Source organism: Pseudophryne corroboree, chromosome 8 (assembly GCF_028390025.1).
Source record: "Pseudophryne corroboree isolate aPseCor3 chromosome 8, aPseCor3.hap2, whole genome shotgun sequence".
In the NCBI taxonomy this organism is placed as follows: Eukaryota; Metazoa; Chordata; class Amphibia; order Anura; family Myobatrachidae; genus Pseudophryne; species Pseudophryne corroboree.
Window position 1 is genome coordinate 191,838,026 of NC_086451.1, and position 24,356 is coordinate 191,862,381.

The 24,356-nt window shown below is 46.2% G+C and overlaps 1 protein-coding gene across 11 annotated transcripts in view; it reads right to left on the reverse strand.

Moving 5' to 3' along the window:
• The window catches only part of PHKA1 (phosphorylase kinase regulatory subunit alpha 1), an 828,488-nt gene that overhangs the window by 719,183 nt on the left and 84,949 nt on the right, over window positions 1–24,356 (reverse strand). For 9 of the 11 annotated variants that reach the window (XM_063937029.1, XM_063937030.1, XM_063937027.1 and 6 more), the window contains one exon: window positions 1,164–1,322. The exons of 1 other annotated variant lie outside the window; for it this stretch is intronic. In XM_063937029.1, the coding sequence (XP_063793099.1) occupies window positions 1,164–1,322 (159 nt within the window). Of the gene's footprint in view, window positions 1–830; window positions 943–1,163; window positions 1,323–24,356 lie in introns of those variants that run through there. One more of the 11 variants, XM_063937034.1, reaches the window with a different exon arrangement.

Consider the following 24,356-nt stretch of genomic DNA (forward strand, 5'->3'; position numbering starts at 1 on the left):
GTGAAATTCCTAAAAAATAACAGTGAACTACATTATCTCTGACAAACACAACATCTCCACGTCTACCAATTAAGGCTCACCTAAAAACTTTTTCAGTAATAAAAATTAGTTTTATTGTAGTTTTTCAAAAAGCGTTTAAGTGCGTCAAGCATTAACAGTGATGTGTCTATGCCTTTGCACCTACAGGTCACAACAGTATGACACTGGAGATGCGGAGTGACCTTTAATAAAGGCAAACATGTGAAATCCTAGACTTGGCTCAAGGCTGGGCAGACTGCGACAGTACACTTATGTGATGCAGAGTGGTAGATTCTAAAGAAATCATACTATAAATGTATTCATTGCATCGCTGATGGGGCTACCTCACAGGTCATGGGCTCGATTTCCAACAAGGACCCTACATATATACAGGTTGAGTATCCCTTATCCAAAATGCTTGGGACCAGAAGTATTTTGGATATCGGATATTTCCGTATTTTGGAATAATTGCATACCATAATGAGATATCATGGCAATAGGACCCAAGTCTAAGCACAGAATGCATTTATGTTTCATATACACCTTATATACACAGCTTGAAGGTCATTTTAGCCAATATTTTTAATAACTTTGTACATTAAACAAAGTGTGTGTACATTCACACAATTCATTTATGTTTCATATACATCTTATACACACAGCCTGAAGGTTATTTAATACAATATTTTTAATAACGTTGTGTATTAAACAAAGTTTGTGTACATTGAGCCATCAGAAAACAAAGGTTTCACTATCTCACTCTCACTCAAAAAAGTCTGTATTTCGGAATATTTGGATATGGGATACTCAACCTGTAGTTGGTAAATTCATCTCGTGTGTGCTTGAGTCTTCTCCAGTTTCCCTTCACATTTCAAAAATATGCTGGTGGGTAATTGGCTGTGGGGGAATTTAGACTGCAAGCACCTATGGGGCAGGGAACTGATGTGAATGACAGACATTTGCTGCTTAATTTGTGGAACTATATAACTAAAATAATAAATGCATATAAAGCTATAAATATCTGTGGTGACAGAGAACAGGAGATACACTTACCAGCAAAAGCGTGTGGATTGATGCATACAGAAAAACGTGCCCATGGTAAGGGGAAAGGATACAAAATACATTGCATTTGAACTATGTTTTACCTGTTCCAGCTCATATGCCTTTGCTTTGTCTTCATCTCGATCAGCATTTTTTCTGTAAGCAAGACTCAGGCCCCAGACTGCTAGAATTGTGTATACGTTGTCACGCACCCAGGCATCTTTGTGCTCGCAGCTAGCAGGCAGCAGACCCGTCACTGCATTCTGAAATGAAGAAAAGGAGATTTATGGTAGACTTACCATTGTTAAATCTCTTTCTGCGAGGTACACTGGATTCCACAGGGAATAACATCGGGATGTAGAGTTGGATCTTGATCCAAAGGCACCAACAGGCTAAAGCTTTAATTGTTCCCAGGATGCACTGCACCGCCTCTTCTATATCCCCGCCTCCAGGCACTGGAGCTCAGTTTTGTTAACCAGTTCAATGCAGTAACAGGTAAAAGATGATAGTAGTTAGCCACATAGAACCACATTCTCACGACAGGAGAAGGTACCAGCGGCTAATGCCATACAAACCCAAAGAAGCTAAGTGCGTCAGGGTGGGCGCCCTGTGGAATCCAATGTACCTTGCAGAAAGATATTTAACAATGGAAAGTCTTACCATAAATCTCCTTTTCTGCAGCAGGGTACACTGGTATTCCACAGGGAATAACATCGGGGATGTCCTAAAGCAGTTCCTCATGGGTGGGGACGCACTGTAACGGGCACAAGAACCCGGCGTCCAAAGGAGGCATCCTGGGAGGCGGAGGTATCAAAGGCGTAGAACCTGATGAACGTGTTCACTAAGGACCACGTAGCCGCCTTGCACAATTGTTCAGCGGACGCGCCACTGTCGCAGGCACAAGAACCCGGCGCCCAAAGGAGGCATCCTGGGAGGCGAAAGTATTGAAGGCATTTTGAACGTGTTCACTAAGGACCATGTAGCCGCCTTGCACAATTCTTCTAGGGACGCGCCACGGTGGGCCGCCCAAGAAGGTCCAACAGACAGAGTAGAATGGGCCTTGGTAGCAGCAGGAGCTGGAAGTCCAGCCTGCGCATAAGCTTGTGCAATCACCATTCTAATCCATCTGGCCAAAGTTTGCTTAGGACAAAGAATCAGATCTCCTAAGGGAGGCGGTTCTCTTCACATAGATACGGAGAGCCCGTACCACATCCATAGACTGCTCTTTGGAGGACAAACCAGGAGAGATAGATAAAGGATGGAACCACAATCTCTTGGTTAAGGTGGAAATACGACACCACCTTAGGTAGATAACCAGGGCGAGTTCTAAGAACCGCACGATCACGGTGAAAAATCAGAAGGGGTGACCGACAGGATAAGGCATCCAAGTCTGAAATACGTCGAGCAGAGGCAAAAGCCAGCAAAAATAAGACCTTAAGCGTAAGCCATTTAAGGTCCACAGACTCAAGAGGTTCAAATGGAGACTCTTGTAGGGCGTTAAGAACAGACAGATCCCATGGAGCCACAGGAGGAACATAGGGAGGTTGAATCCGCAAAAAACCCTGAGTTAAAGTGTGAACGTCAGTAAGAGACGCAATCTCTCTCTGAAACCACACCGACAAGGCAGATATATGAACCTTGAGGGAGGACAGACGAAGGCCTAAGTCCAGGCCCTGTAGAAGAAAAGCCAAAAGTTTGGCAGTACTGAACTTGTATGCATTGTAATTCTTAGCCACACACCAGGTGAAGTAAGAATTCCAGACCCTATAATAAATCTGAGCCGAAGCTGGTTTACAGGCTTTCAACATAGTCTGAATGACCGCACCCGAAAATCCTTTGACCCTCAGGAGTGAAGCTTCAAGAGCCACGCCGTCAAAGCCAGTCGAGCCAGATCCTGGTAGACACAAGGGCCCTGAATGAGGTCTGGGCGTTGCGGAAGCAGAAGAGAGACCCTGCAGGTCTGAGAACCAATGCTGTCTGGGCCACGCTGGAGCGATCAGAAGTAGTATTCCTCCTTCTTGCTTGAACTTTCTTAGTACCCTGGGCAGGAGTGACACCGGAGGGAATACGTACGCCAGAAGAAAGTTCCATGGAATTGCCAGTGCATCCACGAACACTGCTTGAGGATCCCTTATCCTTGCTCCGAAGACCAGAACCTTGTGATTGTGTCAAGACGCCATCAGGTCTACATCTGGTAGGCCCCACTTGTCCACTAGGAGTTCAAAGACTTCTGGATGAATGCTCCACTCTCCGGCGTGTACGTCCGGATGACTGAGGAAGTCAGCTTCCCAGTTGAGGACCCCTGGAATGAACACTGCCGATGTGGCTGGTAGATGGCTTTCCGCCCATTGAAGAATCTTTGACACATCCAACATTGCCATGCGGCTTCGTGTGCCCCCGTGAGGATTTATGTACGCCACCGTGGTGGCATTGTCCGACTGTACTTGAACAGGCCTGTTCTGTACCACAGGCCGGGCAAGTTTCAGAGCATTGAACACTGCCCTCAACTCCAGAATATTTATCGGGAGGAGATTACTCCCTGGTCCACCGACCCTGAAGAGAGTGTTGCTCCAACACCGCACCCCATCCCCACATACTGGCATCTGTCGTTAAGAGGACCCAGTTGGAGATCCAGAAGGGACGACCCCTGCTCAACTGTTGGTCCTGTAGCCACCAGCTCAGTGACATACGAACCTCCGGAGTTAAGGAGCTCATGTGAGATCTGATTCGGTGAGGCAGGCCATCCCACTTGACAAGGATTAGATTCTGCAGAGGGCGAGAGTGAAATTGAGTTCCAGATGACGGATGAGAACCTGTGGGGAGTTCGCCAGGATCAGCAAGTCGTCCAGATACAGCAGGATCTTGAAAGAGTTGGCTTATCCACGAGAGAAGACCTTCCTCACCCATGCGTCTGAAGTGGCCTGTAACCATACCTGGGGGAACCACAGAAGTCGGACTCCCACCCCCTGGGGTCCCCCAGGGGGAGGCCCGCCCCATCATCCAGCAGGCTTGTCTGTTTTGGAAGCAGGCTAACGGGCAGCCCAAGAACGTTTAGGCTTGGGCTTAGAGGTTTTGGAAGCGCAAGCCTGTTTCGGTTACGCCTGATCCTTTGCTTTTACTTGGAGGTTGAAAGGAACGAAAGGGGGTACTTTTAGCCTTCGGAGCCGAAGGATTAGTATTTGGTAGACATGCAGTCTTAGCCGACGCTAAGTCAGCAACAATCTTGTTCAGATCTTCCCCAAATAGTTTGTCTCCCTTAAAAGGGATCACCTCCAAGGTCATTTTAGAGTCACGGTCCACTGACCAGGACCGCAACCACAGAATCCGGCGAGCCAGATGTAGTAGACGCTTTGGCCGCCAGAACACCAGCATCAGAGGACGCCTCCTGAGTGTAATGAGAGGCTGTGGTAATATATGAAAGACACGGTCTGGCATTATCAGAAAAATTCAGAGGTAGCTCTGCCTCAACAGCTTGAACCCAGGCTTCAATACCTTTTGCAGCCCAAGAAGCTGCTATAGTGGGTCTACGAACGGCACCCGCAAGAGTGTAAATAGACTTCAAGCAACCCTACAAAAGCTTATCAGTCGGTTCCTTCAAAGAGGTGACGGTAGTGACAGGCAGAGTAGAAGACACCACAAGACGAGCTACATGTGAGTCCACCGATGGTGGCGTTTCCCAATTCCTACTTAACTCTGCAGAGAGGGGATAACGAGCTAGCATCTTTTTAGACAGGGAGAATTTATTTCCCGGAGATTCCCAGGATTCCTGACGTATGTCAACTAAATGGTCAGAATGTGGCAAAACTAATTTAGTAACCTTCTAACGTTTGAACTTATCAGGTTTCTTAGACTTATCTAGAGGGTCAGTTTCATTATCAATCTGAGAAATCAGTTTGATAGCCTCCAATAGGTCAGGAACATCAACCTGCGTTGTAGATTCCTCATCAGAAGCAACTGCATCAGTGTCTGATGGGTCAGTATATACCCCATCTTCATTGGATGAAGTATCCAAAACATGAGTGGATTGTGAGGAAGAAATGGCCCGCTTAGATGACCCTTTGGTCCTAGGAGGGCGAGGGTTAGGCTTTTGTTTAACCAAAGACTGATTTAATTGCTGTAACTGAGTTGACAGAGTATTCACCCATGGCAGATTAACTACAGGGACAATATGTGGCTGTAATGGCACAGGAGGTCCCACAGGGGGGCGCAAGTCTCATTACTGGCGTAGTCAGTAAATTAGAAAAAGCAGCTCAAGGTGGGTCTTGGTGTGCCACCGGTGCTGCAGACTGACTGAGGGGTACATAACCCCCAGTACCTGGACCCTCAGCTGGAAAATTTTCCTCAAATAGATCCACGGCGTCAGCACTGCATGATCAGCCACAGATCTCCCGCCCTGTGTAGCAGACATTATATGAAAACATAGCCTTAGGGCATAACAGTACAATATAGCCAGACACAGTACCTGACAAAAAAACCCCGTGGAGTGTGGCTGCAAATGCAGATAACAAACAGAGGATTTAAGTGGTATATGGTGATTGGAGTACAGAGAGAAAAATACAAAAGCAGTATGTCCTATGACAGGGTACAGAATACAGTGTGGCACATGGAATGGAAACCACACAGCAGCTATAGGCACAGTCACGTGTACAATGCAGAAATTACTACACACAACAATAAGAATGCACCGGACTAGTAATAATACATAAAACTATGTATGTATACAGATATAACAATGCACAGTAAACACTGGATGTATATCACAGAATACTTCTACTAAATATTCCTGTAGTTATGCACTTAACGAACACTGTCTAAACGACATGTAGAATACTTAAGTGTCCTGTAAATGCACAGCGCTGATGAGGCAGGCGGCTTTAAAGAGGTGACAGTGACCAGCAGTCCCAGAATCAGCGCAGCTCTGTGTAATAGCGCCGAAACGCTGAGAGAAAGAGAGAGAGATGCAGCTCCAGGGCGGGAACTTCTGCTGTAGATGGTGACTGGAGCTGGAGGGAGGGGCCACAGGTCAGCACCTTATCCCCTTTGCTGGACTTTACCACCGTGTACTATGGAGCCTGTAATTAACGGATTTTAGTAAATCAGACCTGTGCTCCTTGCCCTGGTGGATATAGTGGGGTCCCTGCACGGCCAGTGTCCACACCAGTGGCGTGGTCTGCAGCCAGATCGCGATTTTAGCGGGTCCCACCTGGGGGGACCCTCTTAATTTCTCCCTAACGTGTGGCCACGCCATCCAGGAGAGCAGCAGCGGTATTTGTGCCTAATGAGACTGGAGCGTCTCCGCTGTAAGTACCCGGCAACCAGGGCGCGGGAGTATACAGCGCCGCTGGGGGGAGGTGAGGGAGCCACAGCACGATATGTCAGCATGACATATAGCACCAAGTGCCTATGCTGCAGCCCTTGAAGTCTTCTTTCTTCTCAGAAAAAGCTCTTTTCAGGCCTGCCGAACGCAGCCCTCCCTGTTAGCTGCCTGCACTGCAGGCCCCAACTTGCAAACTGAGCTCCAGTGCCTGGAGGCGGGGATATAGAGGAGGTGGTGCAGTGCATCCTGGGAACAGTCAAAGCTTTAGCCTGTTGGTGCCTCGGATCAAGATCCAACTCTACACCCCGATGTTATTCCCTGTGGAATACCAGTGTACCCCGCTGCAGAAATATACGTTATGGTAAGAACTAACAGTTGATAACAGAATTTCTCCTATGTCCACAGGTACCCACAGGATAACATTGGGATATGCCGGAGGAAATGGCACCAAATAGTCATGAGCTTTCTGGCCTCCCAGGATGCATCGGGGATCCTCCATATAATCCCGCCCACCGACTCAGTCAAATCAGTTGTTTTCACAGCAATCTAGGCAGGAGCATCATGTAGAAACCTATTCAGGCGATAAGAACACACATACACACCCTTCCATACAAGAGGGAAGAGGTTTAGTGATTGTAAAGATCCTCAAATCAGGTGCGTCAGCGTGGGATCCCTGTGGACATAGGAGAAATCCCGTTATCAACGGTAAGTTCTTACCATAACGTATATTTCTACAGCTGGGTCCACAGGTTATCCACAGCTGCCTTACAAATCTGATCTGCTGAAGCACCATGTTGTGCTGCCCATGAAGGACCTACCATACGGGTAGAGTGTGCAGAGACATTAGCCGGAGCAGGGAGATCAGCACGAGAATATGCTTCTGACATTACCATTCTGAGCCATCTTGCCAGCGTCCGTTTACTAGCAGGCCATCCTCTTTTGTGAAATCCGTAGAGAATGAAGAAAGAATCTGTCTTTCTGATGGCACTAGTACGATCTATGTAGATTCTTAATGCACGGACCACGTCCAGCAACGCTTCTCCCGCAGAAAGTACCGATACCTGAAAAGCCGGGACTACAATATCTTGGTTAAGGTGAAACTTTGAGACCACCTTCGGAAGATACACAGATCTAGTTCTGAGAACTGCCTTATCTGGATAAAAGATCAGAAAAGGAGACTTACACGACAGTGCTCCTAAATCTGACACTCTTCTAGCGGACACCATCGTCAGTAGTAATCTGTCAGCTATTGTAGACAAGGTCTGTGCGACCACACCCCTTCTTGCACGGCGTTGCCCCTCATAAGTAAGATACTGGGCTATTCCATGCAAAATCCTTTTACCAGATGAGCATTTTAAGGGTGTAGAAGTCCCTGATAAAGTATCCTCGTCTTTTGCCGCTCACAGACATGTAAAATAAGTAAATAATCCATTTTTTTTTTTACAAATACTACACTCTCTGTAACTGAAAATCACCTATATAGATATAGAAGTTATATCAATCTGACCACAACCCGTGCACCTGAATTGAGATTCAGAAACAATACTGACAAACATATAAAAGTCAGCAATCACACCAGCAGTCAGACACATGTTAAAAATTGTCATATGAGAATACAATCAACCACAAAAATACTTTTCTTTTCTAGTATGTAGGAGTACAATTACTGTATTTCTGTTTTTAAAACAGCTATAACAGCAAGTTTTTCAGACATAATATGCAGAAAACCACAGTACTGTACAGGCCTCATATGCATTGTGTACCAAAATTAACTATTCATACTAACAAGCAGATAGAATCTTAGTACTGTATAACCTTTACTCAGAGTGGGATACAGGGAGACTCACCCCACTTCCAAGATCGATCAATACGCTCGAAAGACGCTGAGTGGATTCAGACGCTACTAGTGTACACTCCTGCTCCGGTAACTGATAACGGACACAGACGCTCAGTGAACGAGGAGTGTATGCAGACGCTCCTGTCTGCGACCCGGTCTCGGCGGCAACTCTAGTGTACACAACCGCAGCGGCCTAAGCTGCGACCGAGTACCCTCGTGGTAGCAATGGAAACTGGTCATGAAATGGGCGGAGGGGCGACTAGGAGAGTGTCCAACTCCACCTGCTGACAAACTTCAGGGATCGCGGCCTCAAACTAGTCCTGGCGCCTATGATCCCTAAAGCATAGCGCTGGAACACTTAAGAGTGGCGGCGCATCAACCACTGTTTGTAGTCTCCTCCAATACAGTGCGGCTGTGTCCGGAATCCAATAGTAAGTGGAACCGATGCCCTGCCTTCTCCCCATGCTCCGGCCACAGCCTGGTAACGTCTGCTGGACCTGCTAGAACATCTGTCACATACGCCCGCCGAGACAGCACTAATACCCGAAGGTAAGCGTTGTTGCGACCCGGTGGAGAGTTGTTGGAGCGACTCTTTCTAGCATGCGTTTAAAACGCTGTTAAGAAAGATCACTCAAAACATAGTAAGACTATAAAAATAAAATAATAAAATCTTAGGGCTGCTTTAACAGCAGTCCTGTGACCATGGTCCGGCTCCTGCCGCACCAAACAAAAAGAGGATTTTGGTACTTACCGATAAATCCATTTCTCTGAATCCTCTAGGGGACACTGGAGCGTTCCTTAGATATTAGGGGTGTGAAGCTTGCAACCGGAGGTGTGGCACAATCTAAAATTAGCATTGTCTGCACAGCCGGCTCCTCCCCCTTCACATCCCTTCTTCCTCAGTTTGGAAAATTTGACTGAGAGAATAGGACATGATACTAGAGCACCTGGCGAGGAACCGAACCGTACAACATAGCAAACAGCATCCAAGAAACTGTTAACCGAAAAACCAACGCTGTTTGTACGAACTGTTTAAACAAGAACTTTTAACACAACAGGCCGACAGCACCGAGGCGGGCGTCCAGTGTCCCCTAGAGAATTCAGAGAAATGGATTTATCGGTAAGTACAAAAATCCTCTTTTCTCTTTCATCCACTAGGGGACACTGGAGCGTTCCTTAGACATTAGGGGACGTCCCAAAGTTATCCCCCAGGGAGGGAGTGCTGTCGGTGGTCTGCAAAACTAAACGTCCGAACTTAGAAACACCGGATGCAAAGGTATCAAACTTGTAAAATTTCGCCAACGTGTGGGCTGAAGACCACGTCGCCGCCCTGCAAAGTTGAGCAGTGGAAGCACCTCTGGCAGCCGCCGATGAGGCAACCACTGATCGGGTGGTATGAGCACCCATCTGAACCGGAACCTGTTTGCCACAGGAAATATAAGCTTGCCGAATGGCAAGTCGAATCCATCTGGACAAAGACTGCTTAGATGCTGGCCAACCCTTCTTAGGCCCATCATAAAGAAAAAACAAATGGTCCGACTTTCTGAAGGACGACGTAACTTGTACGTATACCCGTAAAGCTCGGACAACATCCAAGGACACGTCCCCATCTGCGAGACCCTGGAAAGATGTAACCACAAATGGCTGGTTTACGTGAAACCCCGAAACAACTCTAGGCAGGAAATCCGCTCTTGTGCGGAATTCAGCCCTATCCTCATGAAAAGTTAAAAAGGAGCTCATACGCGACAAGGCTCCCAACTCAGAAACACGCCTGGCCGAAGCCAAGGCAAGCAATAACGTGACCTTCCAAGAGAGATATCACAGGTCTGTTCTTGCTAACGGCTCAAAAGTAGGTGGTTTCAAAAATTCCAACACCAAATTTAAGTCCCATGGTGCAATAGGAGGACGAAAAGGGGGCTGCATTCTCAGAACCCCCTGTAAAAAGGTTTGAACCTCTGGCAAGGACGCTTACTGCTGTTGAAATAGGATAGAGAGAGCCAAAATTTGAACCTTCAGAGAGCCCAGCCTCAGTTCGAAAACTAGACCGGCCTGCAGGAAGAGTAGAAGTCTGGATAAATGGAAGTTTGCCGAATTCCACCCACGTTCTTGACACCAGTCCATATACCTCTTCCAAATCCTGTAGTAGTGCATGGCAGTGACCGGCTTCCTAGCGGCAATCATCGTAGGAATGGCCGTTCGTGATATTCCTCTGTTCCTTAACATCTGGGTTTCAATGGCCACGCCGTTAAACGCAGCCTGTTCAGGTCTGGGTGGTGGAACGGTCCCTGAGACAGCAGGTCCTCTCTCTGAGATAACCGCCAAGGATCTTCCGCAAGTAACCTTCGCAGGTCTGAATACCAACTCCTGCGGGGCCAATCTGGTGCGATTAGAATCGTATACACTCGCTCTTGTTTCAACCTTATCAGAACCCTGGGTATGAGGGGAAAGTGTGGAAAAATGTAAACCCTCCTGTAACACCAAGGAAGTGTTAATGCGTCCACTCCTTCTGCTGCTGGATCTCTTGTCCTGGACACCTATCTGGGCAGCTGATGGTTTTGCCGAGATGCCATGAGGTCCACTTGAGGTAGGCCCCATCTCCTCACCACCATGTCGAAAATCTGTGAATGTAGGCACCACTCTCCCAGATGCCTGGCCTGGCGACTGAGATAATCCGCTTCCCAGTTCTCCACACCTGGAATGAACACAGCCGAGAGGATGACGTTTCACCTTTCTGCCCACAACAAGATCTTTGTGGCTTCCTTTAACGCCATCCTGCTCTTTGGTCCCGACGGTTTATGTAAGCCGCCATCGTAACATTGTCCATCTGTATCTCTAAGTGTTGACCCATGACTAGGTCTTCGGCTAAGAGAAGCTCATTGTAAACAGCTCTCAGTTCTAGAATGTTTATGGGTAGTCTGCTCTCCTGTAACGTCCATCTGCCCTGAAACTGATGTTCCTCTAGGACAGCACCCCAACCTCCGAGACTGGCGTCCGTTGTCGGGATCCTCCAATCCCAAATGCCGAATCTCTTGCCTGCTGCAAGATTTTTGTGCAACGACCACCAAATCAATTAGGTTCGTATGCGCGGTAGAAGTGGGATTCTTTGATGTAGAAGCCAGTGTGAACCTGCTCCCAGACCAATGTGGGTCATCTGGAATGGTCGGGAATGAAGTCTGCCGTACTGGAGAGCTTCGAACGACGCCACCATCTTCCTGAGAAGTTGCCCACAGAGGTATAGAGAAACAGTCTGTGTCTGTAGTACCTGAGCCACTAACCTCTGTAGGTCCTGGTTCCTGTGCTCTGGTAGGAAGACTCAATTTTACAGTGTCCAAGATGAGACCGAGGAACTGAATCCGTTGAGTCGGTATGAGATTGGATTTCTGAAAGTTCACAATCCACCCATGTCGAATGAGAAATTGGCGAGATGTCCGAGCATCCTTTATCAGCTGTTCCTGAGAGGAGGCCTTGATCAATAGATTGTCTAGATAAGGTATTATCGTGACCCCCCAACAGTCTCAAGCCTGCAACCATTATCGCCATGATCTTCGTAAAGATCCTCGGGGCTGACGATAGACTGAATGGTAGGGCTCTGAACTGGTAGTGATCCTTCACCAGTGCAAACCTTAAGTAAGCTTGGTGAGGAGACCAAATCGGGACATGGAGGTATGCATCCTTTATGTCCATGGATAGCATGAACTCGTCTTGTTCCAAACTTGCAATGACCGACTGAATGGATTCCATCTTGAATTTGTAAACCCATAGAAAATCGGTTTAAAGCTGTTAAATTGAGTATCGGTCTGACCATCCCGTCCGGCTTTGGTACGACAAAAAGATTGGAATAGAACCCCGTTCCTCATTGAGAGGCGGGAACTGGAGTAATGACTTCTGACTGTAGCAATTTTTGGATCGCTATCAGTAGGGCTTCTGCTTTCTGAGGGCACCGAGGCAGTCCCGTTGGATTCCGCTGAATCCCGTTATTTGGCAAAGTCTCAGCCCAGGTGTCCCGAAACCTTTCAAAACCGGCGCCTATCATAGGACGCCCAAGGTGAGCTTGTCTTAGAGACCTGTTTCTAGACTGTGTACTGAGAACGGTCTCTGTTTTCACGCGCCTGAACGCGAAAACCTCTTCTCTAGCACGAAAGGACCCAAATACTGGACCAGAGTAATTTCTGCCTATTTGCGTAGCTTTATGAAACGTGGTACGCAGAAAAGAGGATTTTTTTCTCTGTTTGTGAAATCCACTTGTCTAATTATAGACCAATTAAAACGTCCCCTCCTTGGGAGACCTCCTCCTGCCTGTTCTGCCCGAACCATTTTTCCAAAGCACGGACCTCATAGGTCTGTGTGATGCCCTTGCAGCTATAAAGATTTTCCGGTCTCTGAGCCACAGAATCCTTATTTCTGATATGGCCGACGTAGAGAAGTATGATGCAATTCTGGTAGCATCCCTTTGCGGCCTGGCAATTGTAAGTAGTCGACTCACCGATATGCTCCGCTAGTCTAACTATTTACTCCTGCTGTATCTTTCTCTACAGCCTGAACAATACGACCAGACTATGCTTTAATAGCCTTGGTGACCCAGGCACTAACAATAGTAGGTCTGTGTGTCGTAGCAGCTACAATAAATAGATTGTCTACCTTGCGATCGGACGCCTCCTTTAAAATAGTTATGTTTGGTATCGGCAAGATTGTCTTTCTACTTGACAGTCTAGCCAGAGAGGCAACCACCATCTGCGGAACCTCCCATCTATACATGTAGTGGGTAATCGGCCTCAAACTTCTTTGGAATTTTTGGAAGCATTTATCAGGCTGCTTCCAAGCTTCTCCCTTTGAACATGGAGGGACTGAAGAATTGGAAAATCTGCTCCTCGTGGTTCTTGACTGAAATAAACCAAAACCTTCCAGTTTCTTAACTTCTTCCTCATTGAGGTTACGGACCTTTTACAGCTTAATAAGAGAATCTAATCCCTTAACCTCAGAGTCCTCCTCTTACGGACTGGTGTTCAGTATCGCGTCTACTGCCTCACCTTCTTCATCATCAATTACAAGACCCCCTTCCTCTTCATGTAGGGTTGGGAGTGGTCTCTTTGCTGCCCAACATAGTCTTTTCTGCATGTGCGGGCGGAGTCATTCTACTGAAAAATTAGTCCATAATTTTGGTAAACCCTGCTGCCCATTCTAAATAAGCTTGCGGTATTCCGCCAACTTGATGCCGACTGACCACTACTCCCAGGTTGAGCGTCCATTCCTAAACATAAATCGCTCACCTCCTTGCCATTATTGCTTCTTTGTGGTCTTGGTTGGTGCTTTTGACCTGTTTAACATATACTTCATCAACAGTCAGCAGTACTTTCACCCTATTTAAGTAGGAAGAGAAAGACCGCAGGGATATAGCGAGCAAGTGAAACTGGTTTAGACACACAGCTGCAACTAATGGGCCCTACACACATGCCGATATCACTGCACGATATGAACGATCTCGTTCATTAATGAACAAGATATTGTTCATATCGTGCAGTGTGGAGGCACCAGCGATAAACGATGCGCGGCCCCGCGCTCGTTCATCGCTGGTGCCATGTCGGCTGTGCATGCAGGCCAATATGGACGAGATCGTCCATATTTGCCTGCAAGTCTACGGAGCCGGGTGACGGGGGGAGTGAAGAAACTTCACTCCCCCCGTCAATGCCCCCCCGCCGCCGGGTCGCCCGTCGCTTGTATCGGCGGTCGGGCAGCTCGGCGGCACATCGCCGAGTGTGTAGGGCCTATAAGCCTACATTATAGGAGAAAGAAAAAAAAAAAAAAAAAAATATATATATATATATATATATATATATATATATATATATATTTTTTTTTTTTATATTTTATTTATTTATTTATTTATTTTTTATTTTATTTATTTTTTAAAACCAGCCTGGCGTCTGCAATCCTCACAGCACCAACTGTTAGAACAGCTTGGCTTGACTGGATTATACTTCTGTTGCTCCTCTTCCTCAGGATCTTTTTCAGTAGAATCCTTTGGAGGGAAAAGAAAACCACATACGGTAATTCTTTATACAAAGATTTAGCAGCAGCAGCAGCAGCAAAGCCTTTCTGTAGCAACACCAGCCATATGTAAATTAATCTCAGGATGTACTGAATTTAATACAATGTTTCAATCTGCTTGACAGTGATTGGTAGCTGAAGAATCTCCTCAGAGATTTCCTAACTACAGGTGGGCGCCTATTTCAAAAATCCAAAATGGCCACAACTGAAAAATTTAAGACATCTCTAAAAGCGATAGAGCCCTCCATGTAGCTGCCCCCTCATAGTGCTCACTCTCCTTACAGGCAGTGTCTGTACAGAATGACTCTGTCTAACAGTGTCTATTTAAAAATGCTGCCTGTAAATCAACTCACTGTGCTGCTTAGGAGAGATGCCGCCCTTTCAATCAGGGTCCTTGTCTCTCCACTTCATGGAAACCTTTGCCCCCATTTTTAACAGGTTGGCTCGGCTCCAGCTGCTCTTCTCTCATAAGGATATTCTTTTTCTCGGCTCAGCCGTCTACTCACTGTTAGAAGAGAATCTTCAGATAGAGATACCGAACCCTTTCACTGGGATCTTAGTCTCTATTCAGTCAGAATCCTTGTCTCCACTCCTGAACTTTGTCCCCCTTTTATTAGGGGGACGCAGCCTTTTCATCTGGTAAAGCCTGCACCACCTTTCTTTAGGTGGGATCGGGCATTTACCATCTTTTCTTTTGAAACCTGCACCCTCCCTTTAGTTAGGAGGGATTGGGTCAGTATAAAGGAAAAAAAAAAAAGAAAGAAAGAAATCTTCAAGGAGCAGGAGCTCCCTTCTGTGCTTGTACCTCCTAGGCACAATTTTCCAAACTGAGGGAGGGGGGATGTGAAGGGGGAGGAGCCGGCTGTGCAGACAATGCTAATTTTAGATTGTGCCACACCTCCGGTTGCAAGCTTCACACCCCTAATGTCTAAGGAACGCTCCAGTGTCCCCTAGTGGATGAAAGAGAAAAACTGATTTGACTGAGTCGGTGGGCGAGATTATATGGAGGAGCCCCGATGCATCCTGGGAGGCCAGAAAGCTTGTGACTATTTGGTGCCATTTCCGCTGTTGCTCCGGCATATCCCAATGTTATCCTGTGGATAACCTGTGGACCCAGCCAGAGAAAGTAAAAATATTTTCTTAAGGTGCGTACACATTGTGCGATGCAGGAAATGCCCGACATTGACTATGTAATGTGGCTGGAACCCGGCACCACCGATAAAGTCAATATTGGCTTGCCTGCACAGTCTATTTTCTCTTGCGATGCCGATCTACGACACTCAGAGGAAGAATAGATGCTCACAGCATGGCGAGTGCGCAAGCGGCTATCTAGCTCTTGCCCCGCTGCCCGCATACTGGTGGCATTGTATGACAGCTGGTAAAACCTATGTACTCCAATAATGCAAGCTTGGGACCACATAACCTACACTGTCTGAAGTTCAGTCAAAGACTATAGGGTATATTTATCAAAGCTTGGAAAGACAGCTTTTAACGGTCAATTTTTAAACATAGGGGTGATAAAGTTTATTTAATCATTTACATGGCTTAGTACATATCCCCCACAGCCTGAAAACGGTCATTAGCTGATTGGGTGATACTTCAGACTGGATCGATGCAGCAGCGATTGCAGTCTGAATCCCTATGTGGAGTGCATCTCAGGGCTGCGTTCGCCTCAGCCTGACTGACAGGCAGAGGCGGTCGCAGGGCGGGAGGGGGCATGCGAACAGCGTTAGAACGTCGTTGGTGGGGACAACTGAGGCATGTATGGACCGCTGCGGGCCCGGCACGCGACAGCTGTGCAACGTCACACGCAGCCGCAGGACGCAGTGAGTAGCGGCCTGCCAGCGCACAGGATCTGCACTGGCAGGGAGCTACTTTCGAAGTCAAAAATATTACAGAGAGAGAGAACATACAGACTCCATTATGAGTCGCTATACTTGCAAATACGCGCAACGAGCACAGCAATATATGGTAACATACGCATTTACACAGACATGCCACAGAGATAGATTCGACACATATTTCATACTGCACATAATTTGAACATATCAAGCGCCAGACATCATAAAGTTTCAAATTATGTAATGGAGTAACGTCATGTTTGTGTATCATTGGAACGAAGCAAGATGGACATGTCGTGTTAGGTATCAAAGCAACCAGATTAATGTGTATATCAATTTGATGCCTGTTATTGAGTTGTAGCACATTGCCATTAGTAGATATGATTGAATGTAGGAATATAAAGCCACAATTCTGATGGGGAACAATGGACTGACCAGTGACTCATCATGAATGAGAAAGTTACCTCCCCTAGACTAGTCTGTGCACTCCCCCAAAATACATAGTATATAGCCGATTGCAGACACAAGAGCGGGCTGTTCTTTTTGTCCCAGATGATGATGGAGATGCTGTCTGTCCAGTGGCTGCATGATTTTACTGAGAGAGAGAGAGGAAGAGAGAGAGTGTGATATGGAGCGTAGTGAGCATTTTGAGCAAAATATGGTGATGTATTACTGGCCATGTATGTATTTGAATTAGTTTGTATTAACTGCTTACTGTGTAAATTGTAACCATGTAACTAAATATAAATATATAAAAATATATACATATATATATATATATATATATATATATATATATATATACACATACATACATACACACACACACACACACACACACACACACTGTACATTGTGATATATTGAATACATATCCTTTTAATAACAAATATATACATCACTGAGCTTTGGAACTCAGATAATGTGTGGGTATATAGGACCCCATTGCGAGTTGTTCGCTCGCTAGCTGCTTTTAGCAGCATTGCACACGCTAAGCCGCCGCCTACAGGGAGTGTATCTTAGCATAGCAGAATTGCGAACGAAAGATTAGCAGAATTGTGAATAGAAATTTCTTAGCAGTTTCTGAGTAGCTCGAGACTTACTCCTCCACTGCGATCAGTTCAGTTAGTTTCGTTCCTGGTTTGACGTCACAAACACACCCAGCGTTCACCCAGACACTCCCCCGTTTCTCCAGCCACTTCCGCGTTTTTTCCAGAAACGTCAGTGTTTTTCCGCAGACTCCCATAAAACGGCCAGTTTCCGCCCAGAAACACCCACTTCCTGTCAATCACACTCCGATCACCAGAACGATGAAAAATCTTCGTTATGCCGTGAGTAAAATACCAAACTTTTGTGCTAATTTACTTGGAGCAGGCGCACTGCGAACATTGCGCATGCGCAGTTTGCGACAAATCGCTCCGTTGCGAAAAAAATCTAACGAGCGAACAACTCGGAATGAGGGCCATTGTTTTCTCTTATGGGATGCAGTGTTTTGCGATGTATAGCGCACATTCATAGCACATGGTAATAAGATGCGCAGGCGTCCACAGTATATATTAGAGCTGGCATTTTGGATATTTGTTAGAAAGCAATTTGACTTTTTTCACTGCTCGGTGGGTTCAAAAGCATCGCCACTGCGCAATGCTTTTGCACCCTTGAGGGGGGATAGGGTCAGACATGTTGCAAACCCAAGAAGCAGTGCCTGAAACTGGAAACGGTGGGACTTCAAGTCATAAATATGAAAAGGCACTGGAGACCTCCCCAAATAAGAACAACCAAATAAGAATTTTTAAGGTCTATATTATGGCCTTGTTCCAATCTATGCCATTGAAAATGTCTTAATATCTTTACCCACAATGGTTAATACTACTTTTTACTAGCAATGCCATGTTTAACTAGGACTCCTCTAATTGTGTTAGTGACCGCACAAATTTTCACTTTGTATTAACAATTTGAGACAATCACCTCTCTAATCTATCATAACACACATGTGCTGTAGTTCCACTTGCCTTGGAGCAGCCCACTGTAGCACCTGTGGATCATATGAATTTATGGAAATGTGTACAAACAACCTTTTATTTGTTGTTGCAAATTAGAGTTGTGAGAATAGAAGTTTTATATGGACAATTTTGACAAAGAAAAAGAAATGCTCTTTCCATTGATGAATGCAGATACAGGTATATCCTTTATATCGTCTACTGACGGACACATAACACATTAGGTTTGTCACCAAAGAGAAAAGCAAGCAAGGATTATCAAGGATATCCAAGAATATAGATAACAATGTAAATATATATTTGAAGCCTTTATGGTTCTCTTCTATATCATTTTAACATTCTCCTTCAGGGCAGCGACTAATCCCTGCCATAAATCTGGGAACAAGTATCCTGGATCACTAGACTTCTCCACAGACTCCAAAAGAGCTGTGTATGAAACCAATTCACCACCACTCTGCTGTGCATGTGAGCTGGACACATCTCCCTACAGTTCCAGCATTCGGACTAAGTCCTCACTGTCAGGAAGTTCCACTAAAATGAAACAGTCCTGTCTAAACCCCAACAGTCTGAAGGTATGTATTAAATTACAAATGGAACATTACTTATACAAATTTAAATTACTAAAGCTGTTCTAAATGGTAACAAGTGGGCAAAGGCGTTATTCAATAATTTTATAAAAACTGATGAAGCAGCTGTCTTGTGGGCCATAAAAATAAGATTTTACTCACCGGTAAATCTATTTCTCGTAGTCCGTAGTGGATGCTGGGGACTCCGTAAGGACCATGGGGAATAGACGGGCTCCGCAGGAGACTGGGCACTCTAAGAAAGATTTAGTACTACCTGGTGTGCACTGGCTCCTCCCTCTATGCACCTCCTCCAGACCTCAGTTAAGGAAACTGTGCCCGGAAGAGCTGACCTTACAAGGAAAGGATTTTTGAATCCAGGGTAAGACTCATACCAGCCACACCAATCACACCGTATAACTTGTGATAAACTTACCCAGTTAACAGTATGAACAAACAGAGCATCAACCAATGGATGCCAACATAACCCTTTATTAAGCAATAACGTATATACACGTATTGCAGAAAGTCCGCACTTGGGACGGGCGCCCAGCATCCACTACGGACTACGAGAAATAGAATTACCGGTGAGTAAAATCTTATTTTCTCTAACGTCCTAGTGGATGCTGGGGACTCCGTAAGGACCATGGGGATTATAACAAAGCTCCCAAACGGGCGGGAGAGTGCGGATGACTCTGCAGCACCGAATGGGCAAACACAAGGTCCTCCTCAGCCAGGGTATCAAACTTGTAAAATTTTGCAAATGTGTTTGAACCCGACCAAGTAGCAGCTCGGCAAAGCTGTAATGCCGAGACTCCTCGGGCAGCCGCCCAAGAAGAGCCCACCTTCCTTGTGGAATGGGCTTTCACTGATTTTGCATGCGGCAATACAGCCGCAGAATGAGCCTGCTGAATCGTGTTACAGATCCAGCGAGCAATAGTTTGCTTTGAAGCAGGAGCACCCAACGGCAACGTTTGAAATTGGTAATGACCATCCCGTACCTCAATTCTGAGGTACGCCTGATGAGGTGGATAAATGGGGACATGAAGGTATGCATCCTTTATGTCTCGAGTCACCATAAAATCTCCCCCTTTCAGGCTTGCAATGACCGCTCTTAGCGATTCCATCTTGAACTTGAACCTTTTCAGGTATATGTTCAGGGATTTTAAATTCAATATGGGTCTGACCGAACCGTCTGGTTTCGGGACTACAACATGATCGAATAATAACCCCCTCCTTGTTGAAGGAGGGGAACCTTGACCACCACCTGTTGAAGATACAATTTGTGAATTGCAGTTAACACTGTTTCCCTCTCGTGGGGGGAAGCCGGCAGGGCCGTCGTGAGAGGGCATCTTAAAGTCCAGCTCGTATCCCTGAGACCCAATATCTATTGCCCAGGGATCTAACAGGTAGTGAACCCACTTGTGGCTGAACTTACGAAGGCGTGCCCCCACCGGGCCTAGCTCCGCCTGTGGAGCCCCAGCGACATGCGGTGGATTTTTGCAGAGGCCGGGGAGGACTTCTGTTCCTGGGAACTAGCTGTGTTGTGCAGCTTCTTTCCTCTGCCCCCGCTTCTGGCAAGAAAGGATGCACCTCGGACTTTCTTGTTTCTTTATTCGAAAGGCTGCATTTGATAATGTCGTGCTTTCCTAGGCTGTGCAGGAATATAAGGCAAAATATCAGAATTACCAGCTATAGCTGTGGAGACCAGGTCCGAGAACCCTTCTCCACACAATCCTCAGCCTTCCACATGCCTCTTAAGTCGGCATCATCTGTCCATTGCATATTCTACAGGACACGTCAAGCAGAAATCGACATAGCTTTGACTCTAGGACCCAATATCCTCATGTCTCTTTGGGCATGTTTTTTAAATATATATATATATATATATATATATATATATATATATATATATATATATATATATATATATACACATATATACACACACACACATATATATACACATATATATATATATATATATATATACACACATATATATATACACACACACCTATCACTTAAGACAGCATCTTTAATATATATATATATATATATATATATATAGATATATATATATATATATATATATATATATATAGATATATATATATCTATATCTCTCTATATATATATATATATATATATATGCATACTAGGGTCTCAATCTCTGCTGATAAGGTACCTGTCCACGCTGCCACAGCGCTATAAACCCATGCCGACACAATCGTCGGTCTGAGTAGTATACTAGAATGTGCACGCTATCTGCAGGATCCCTGAGAATAGCTAGTGCTACTTTCTGTGCAAACGGGACACCCTAGGGCAGAGGTTCCCAAACTGTGTGCCGTGGCTCCCTGGGGTGCCTCGGGACACTTGCAGGGGTGCCCTGGGTTGGTGGTCCAGGACCAATTCAAATTATTCATGGTCAATATAATAGGCAAAACCAGTGCTGGTGGCTGCCAGTCATAAAATATGTGGCCAAACAGCAGCAAATCTTGTCCCTCACCACACAACTGACCCTAAGGATGACATATAAACGTGATCTACTTAATGTAATATTTCTTTCTCAATTTCTCAATAAGAAATATTTGGCCTAGGGGTGCCGTGAAAAAAATTCTGATATTCTAGGGAGCCGTGATTCAAAAAAAGTTTGGGAACCACTGCCCTAGGGGGAAGATTCCCATCACATCCTGGCCCTAGTGGGGAAAGGATACTGCTTGAAAATTTTTTGTGGGAAGCTGCAGTCTCTTGTCTGGAGATTCCCGCTCTTTTTCCTCATGAGAGGAGGGAAATTTACCTCAGCTTTCTTCCCCTTAACATGTGTACCCTTGTGTCAGGGACAAAGGAGTCATCAGTGATATGCAAATCATCTTTTATTACAATAATCATATATTGAATACCTTTCAGCCATCTTGGCTGTAACTTTGCATTATCGTAGTCGACACTGGAGTCAAACTCCGTGTCGATATCAGGGTTCATTATTTTGGATAGTGAGCATTGTGAGACTCTGAAGGTCTCTGTGACATAGGGACAGACAAGGGTAGATTTCCTGTCTGTTCTCTAATCTTTTGTGCAATAAATTCACCTCAGCTCTTACACATATTCAAACAGGTGTCGGCGTTGTCGACGGAGACACCCTCTCTCACACATATTTGCTCTATCTCCTCCTTAGGGGAGCCTTTTACCTCAGACATGGCGACACACACGTGCCGACACACCACACACACAGGGGATGCTCTATTCAAAGACAGTTCCCCCACAAGGCCCTTTGGAGAGACAGAGAGAGAGTATGCCAGCACACACCCCAGCGCTATATGACCCAGGAATGACACAGTAACTCAGTGTTAACCCAGTAGCTGCTGTATATATTGTTTTTACGCCAAATTTATGTGCCCCCCCTCTCTTTTTCACCCTCTCTATCGTGCAGGGGAGAGCCTGGGGAGCTTCCTCTCAGCGGATCTGTGGAGAGAAAATGGCGCTGGTGAGTGCTGAGGAAGAAGGCCCCGCCCCCTCAGCGGCGGGCTTCTCCCGCGATTTTGTGTAAAATTAATGGCGGGGGCTTATGCATATAACAGTGTCCAACTGTATATATTGCTGCTTTTGCCAGGAGGTACTTAATTGCTGCCCAGGGCACCCCCCCCTGCGCTCTGCACCCTACAGTGACCGGAGTGTGTGGGTGTAATGCGGGAGCAATGGCGCACAGCTGCAGTGCTGTGCGCTACCTCATGTGAAGACAGGAGTCTTCTGCCGCCGATTTCAATGTCTTCTTGCTTCTGCCGGCTTCTGTCTTCTGGCTCTGCGAGGGGGACGGCGGCGCGGCTCCGGGAACGGACGACAAGGTCAGGTCCTGTGTTCGAACCCTCTGGAGCTAATGGTGTCCAGTAGCCTAAGAAGCGCAACCTAGCCGCAGTTAGTAGGTTTGCTTCTCTCCCCTCAGTCCCTCGTAGCAGAGAGTCTGTTGCCAGAAGCTCTCTGAAAATAAAAAACCTAACTAAAATACTTTCTTATTAGCAAGCTCAGGAGAGCCCACTAAAAGCACCCAGCTCTGGCCGGGCACAGATTCTAACTGAGGTCTGGAGGAGGGGCATAGAGGGAGGAGCCAGTGCACACCAGGTAGTACTAAATCTTTCTTAGAGTGCGTAGTCTCCTGCGGAGCCCGTCTATTCCCCATGGTCCTTACGGAGTCCCCAGCATCCACTAGGACGTTAGAGAAAATAAGATTTTGGTTACCTACCGGTAAATCCTTTTCTCGTAGTCCGTAGGATGCTGGTGTCCATATTAGTACCATGCGGTATAGCCGGGTCCACCAGGCGCCATTGGCACTTTAAGAGTTTAATAGTGTGGGCTGGCTCCTCCCTCTATGCCCTCCTACCAGACTCAGTATAGAAACTGTGCCCGAGGAGACAACATACTTCGAGAGAAGGAATTACACAAAAAGTGGAGAAATACATACCAGCTCACACAACAGGCAAATCCGGCCAACATGCCTACACAACGCAGCAACAGCTGAAATAGTAAATAACGCAGAACTTACCTAGGAACCAGGCAGTACTGAACTATAAAACCAATGCAGAAAAACGCAGCGCTGGGCGGGTGACCAGCATCCTCTATGGACTACGAGAAAAGGATTTACCGGTAGGTAACCAAAAATAGGATTTTGATAACCTACCGGTAAATCCTTTTCTCCTAGTCCGTAGAGGATGCTGGGGACGACATCAAGACCATGGGGTATAGACGGGATCCGCAGGAGACATGGGCACTCTAAAGACTTTTCATTGGGTGTGAACTGGCTCCTCCCTCTATACCCCTACTCCAGACCTCAGTTGTAGGAACTGTGCCCAGGGAGACGGACATTTAAAGGAAAGGAATTACTTAACTAGTGGTGAGATATCTACCAACTCACACCCTCAACCATGAAGCACACATGACATTCAACATAACACACGCCAACAGGCACGAACCAATTGCAGCAACATGCTGAAACCAAGATAACACAACTTGTGTAACTCTAATAACTAAACTGCAGGTAAAGTACGCACTGGGACGGGCGCCCAGCATCCTCTACGGACTAGGAGAAAAGGATTTACCGGTAGGTTATCAAAATCCTATATTCTTATACGTCCTAGAGGATGCTGGCGACGACATCAAGACCATGGGGTCTAAACCAAAGCTCCAGTACGGGCGGGAGAGTGCGGATGACCCTGCAGCACCGATTGACCAAACTTGAGGTCCTCATCGGCCAAGGTGTCAAACTTGTAGAACTTAGCAAATGTGTTTGACCCTGACCAAGTAGCTGCTCGGCAAAGTTGTAATGCAGAGATCCCCTGGGCAGCCGCCCAGGATGAGCCCACCTTCCTAGTGGAGTGGGCCTTTACCGACGTCGGTAACGGCAATTCAGCCGTAGTATGGAGCTTGCTGAATCGTATTTCTAATCCAACGTGCAATAGTCTGCTTGGAAGCAGGACAGCCAATCTTGTTTTGATCATACAGGACAAATAGAGTCTCTGTTTTCCGTATACGAGCCGTTCTAGCAACATAGATTTTCAAAGCTCTAACCACATCTAGAGATTTTGAATCAGTGAATGTGTCAGTAACTACTGGCACTACAATAGGTTGGTTTATGTGGAAAGATGAAACCACCTTCGGAAGAAAATGTTGACAAGTCCTCAACTCTGCCCTATCTTCATGGAAGAT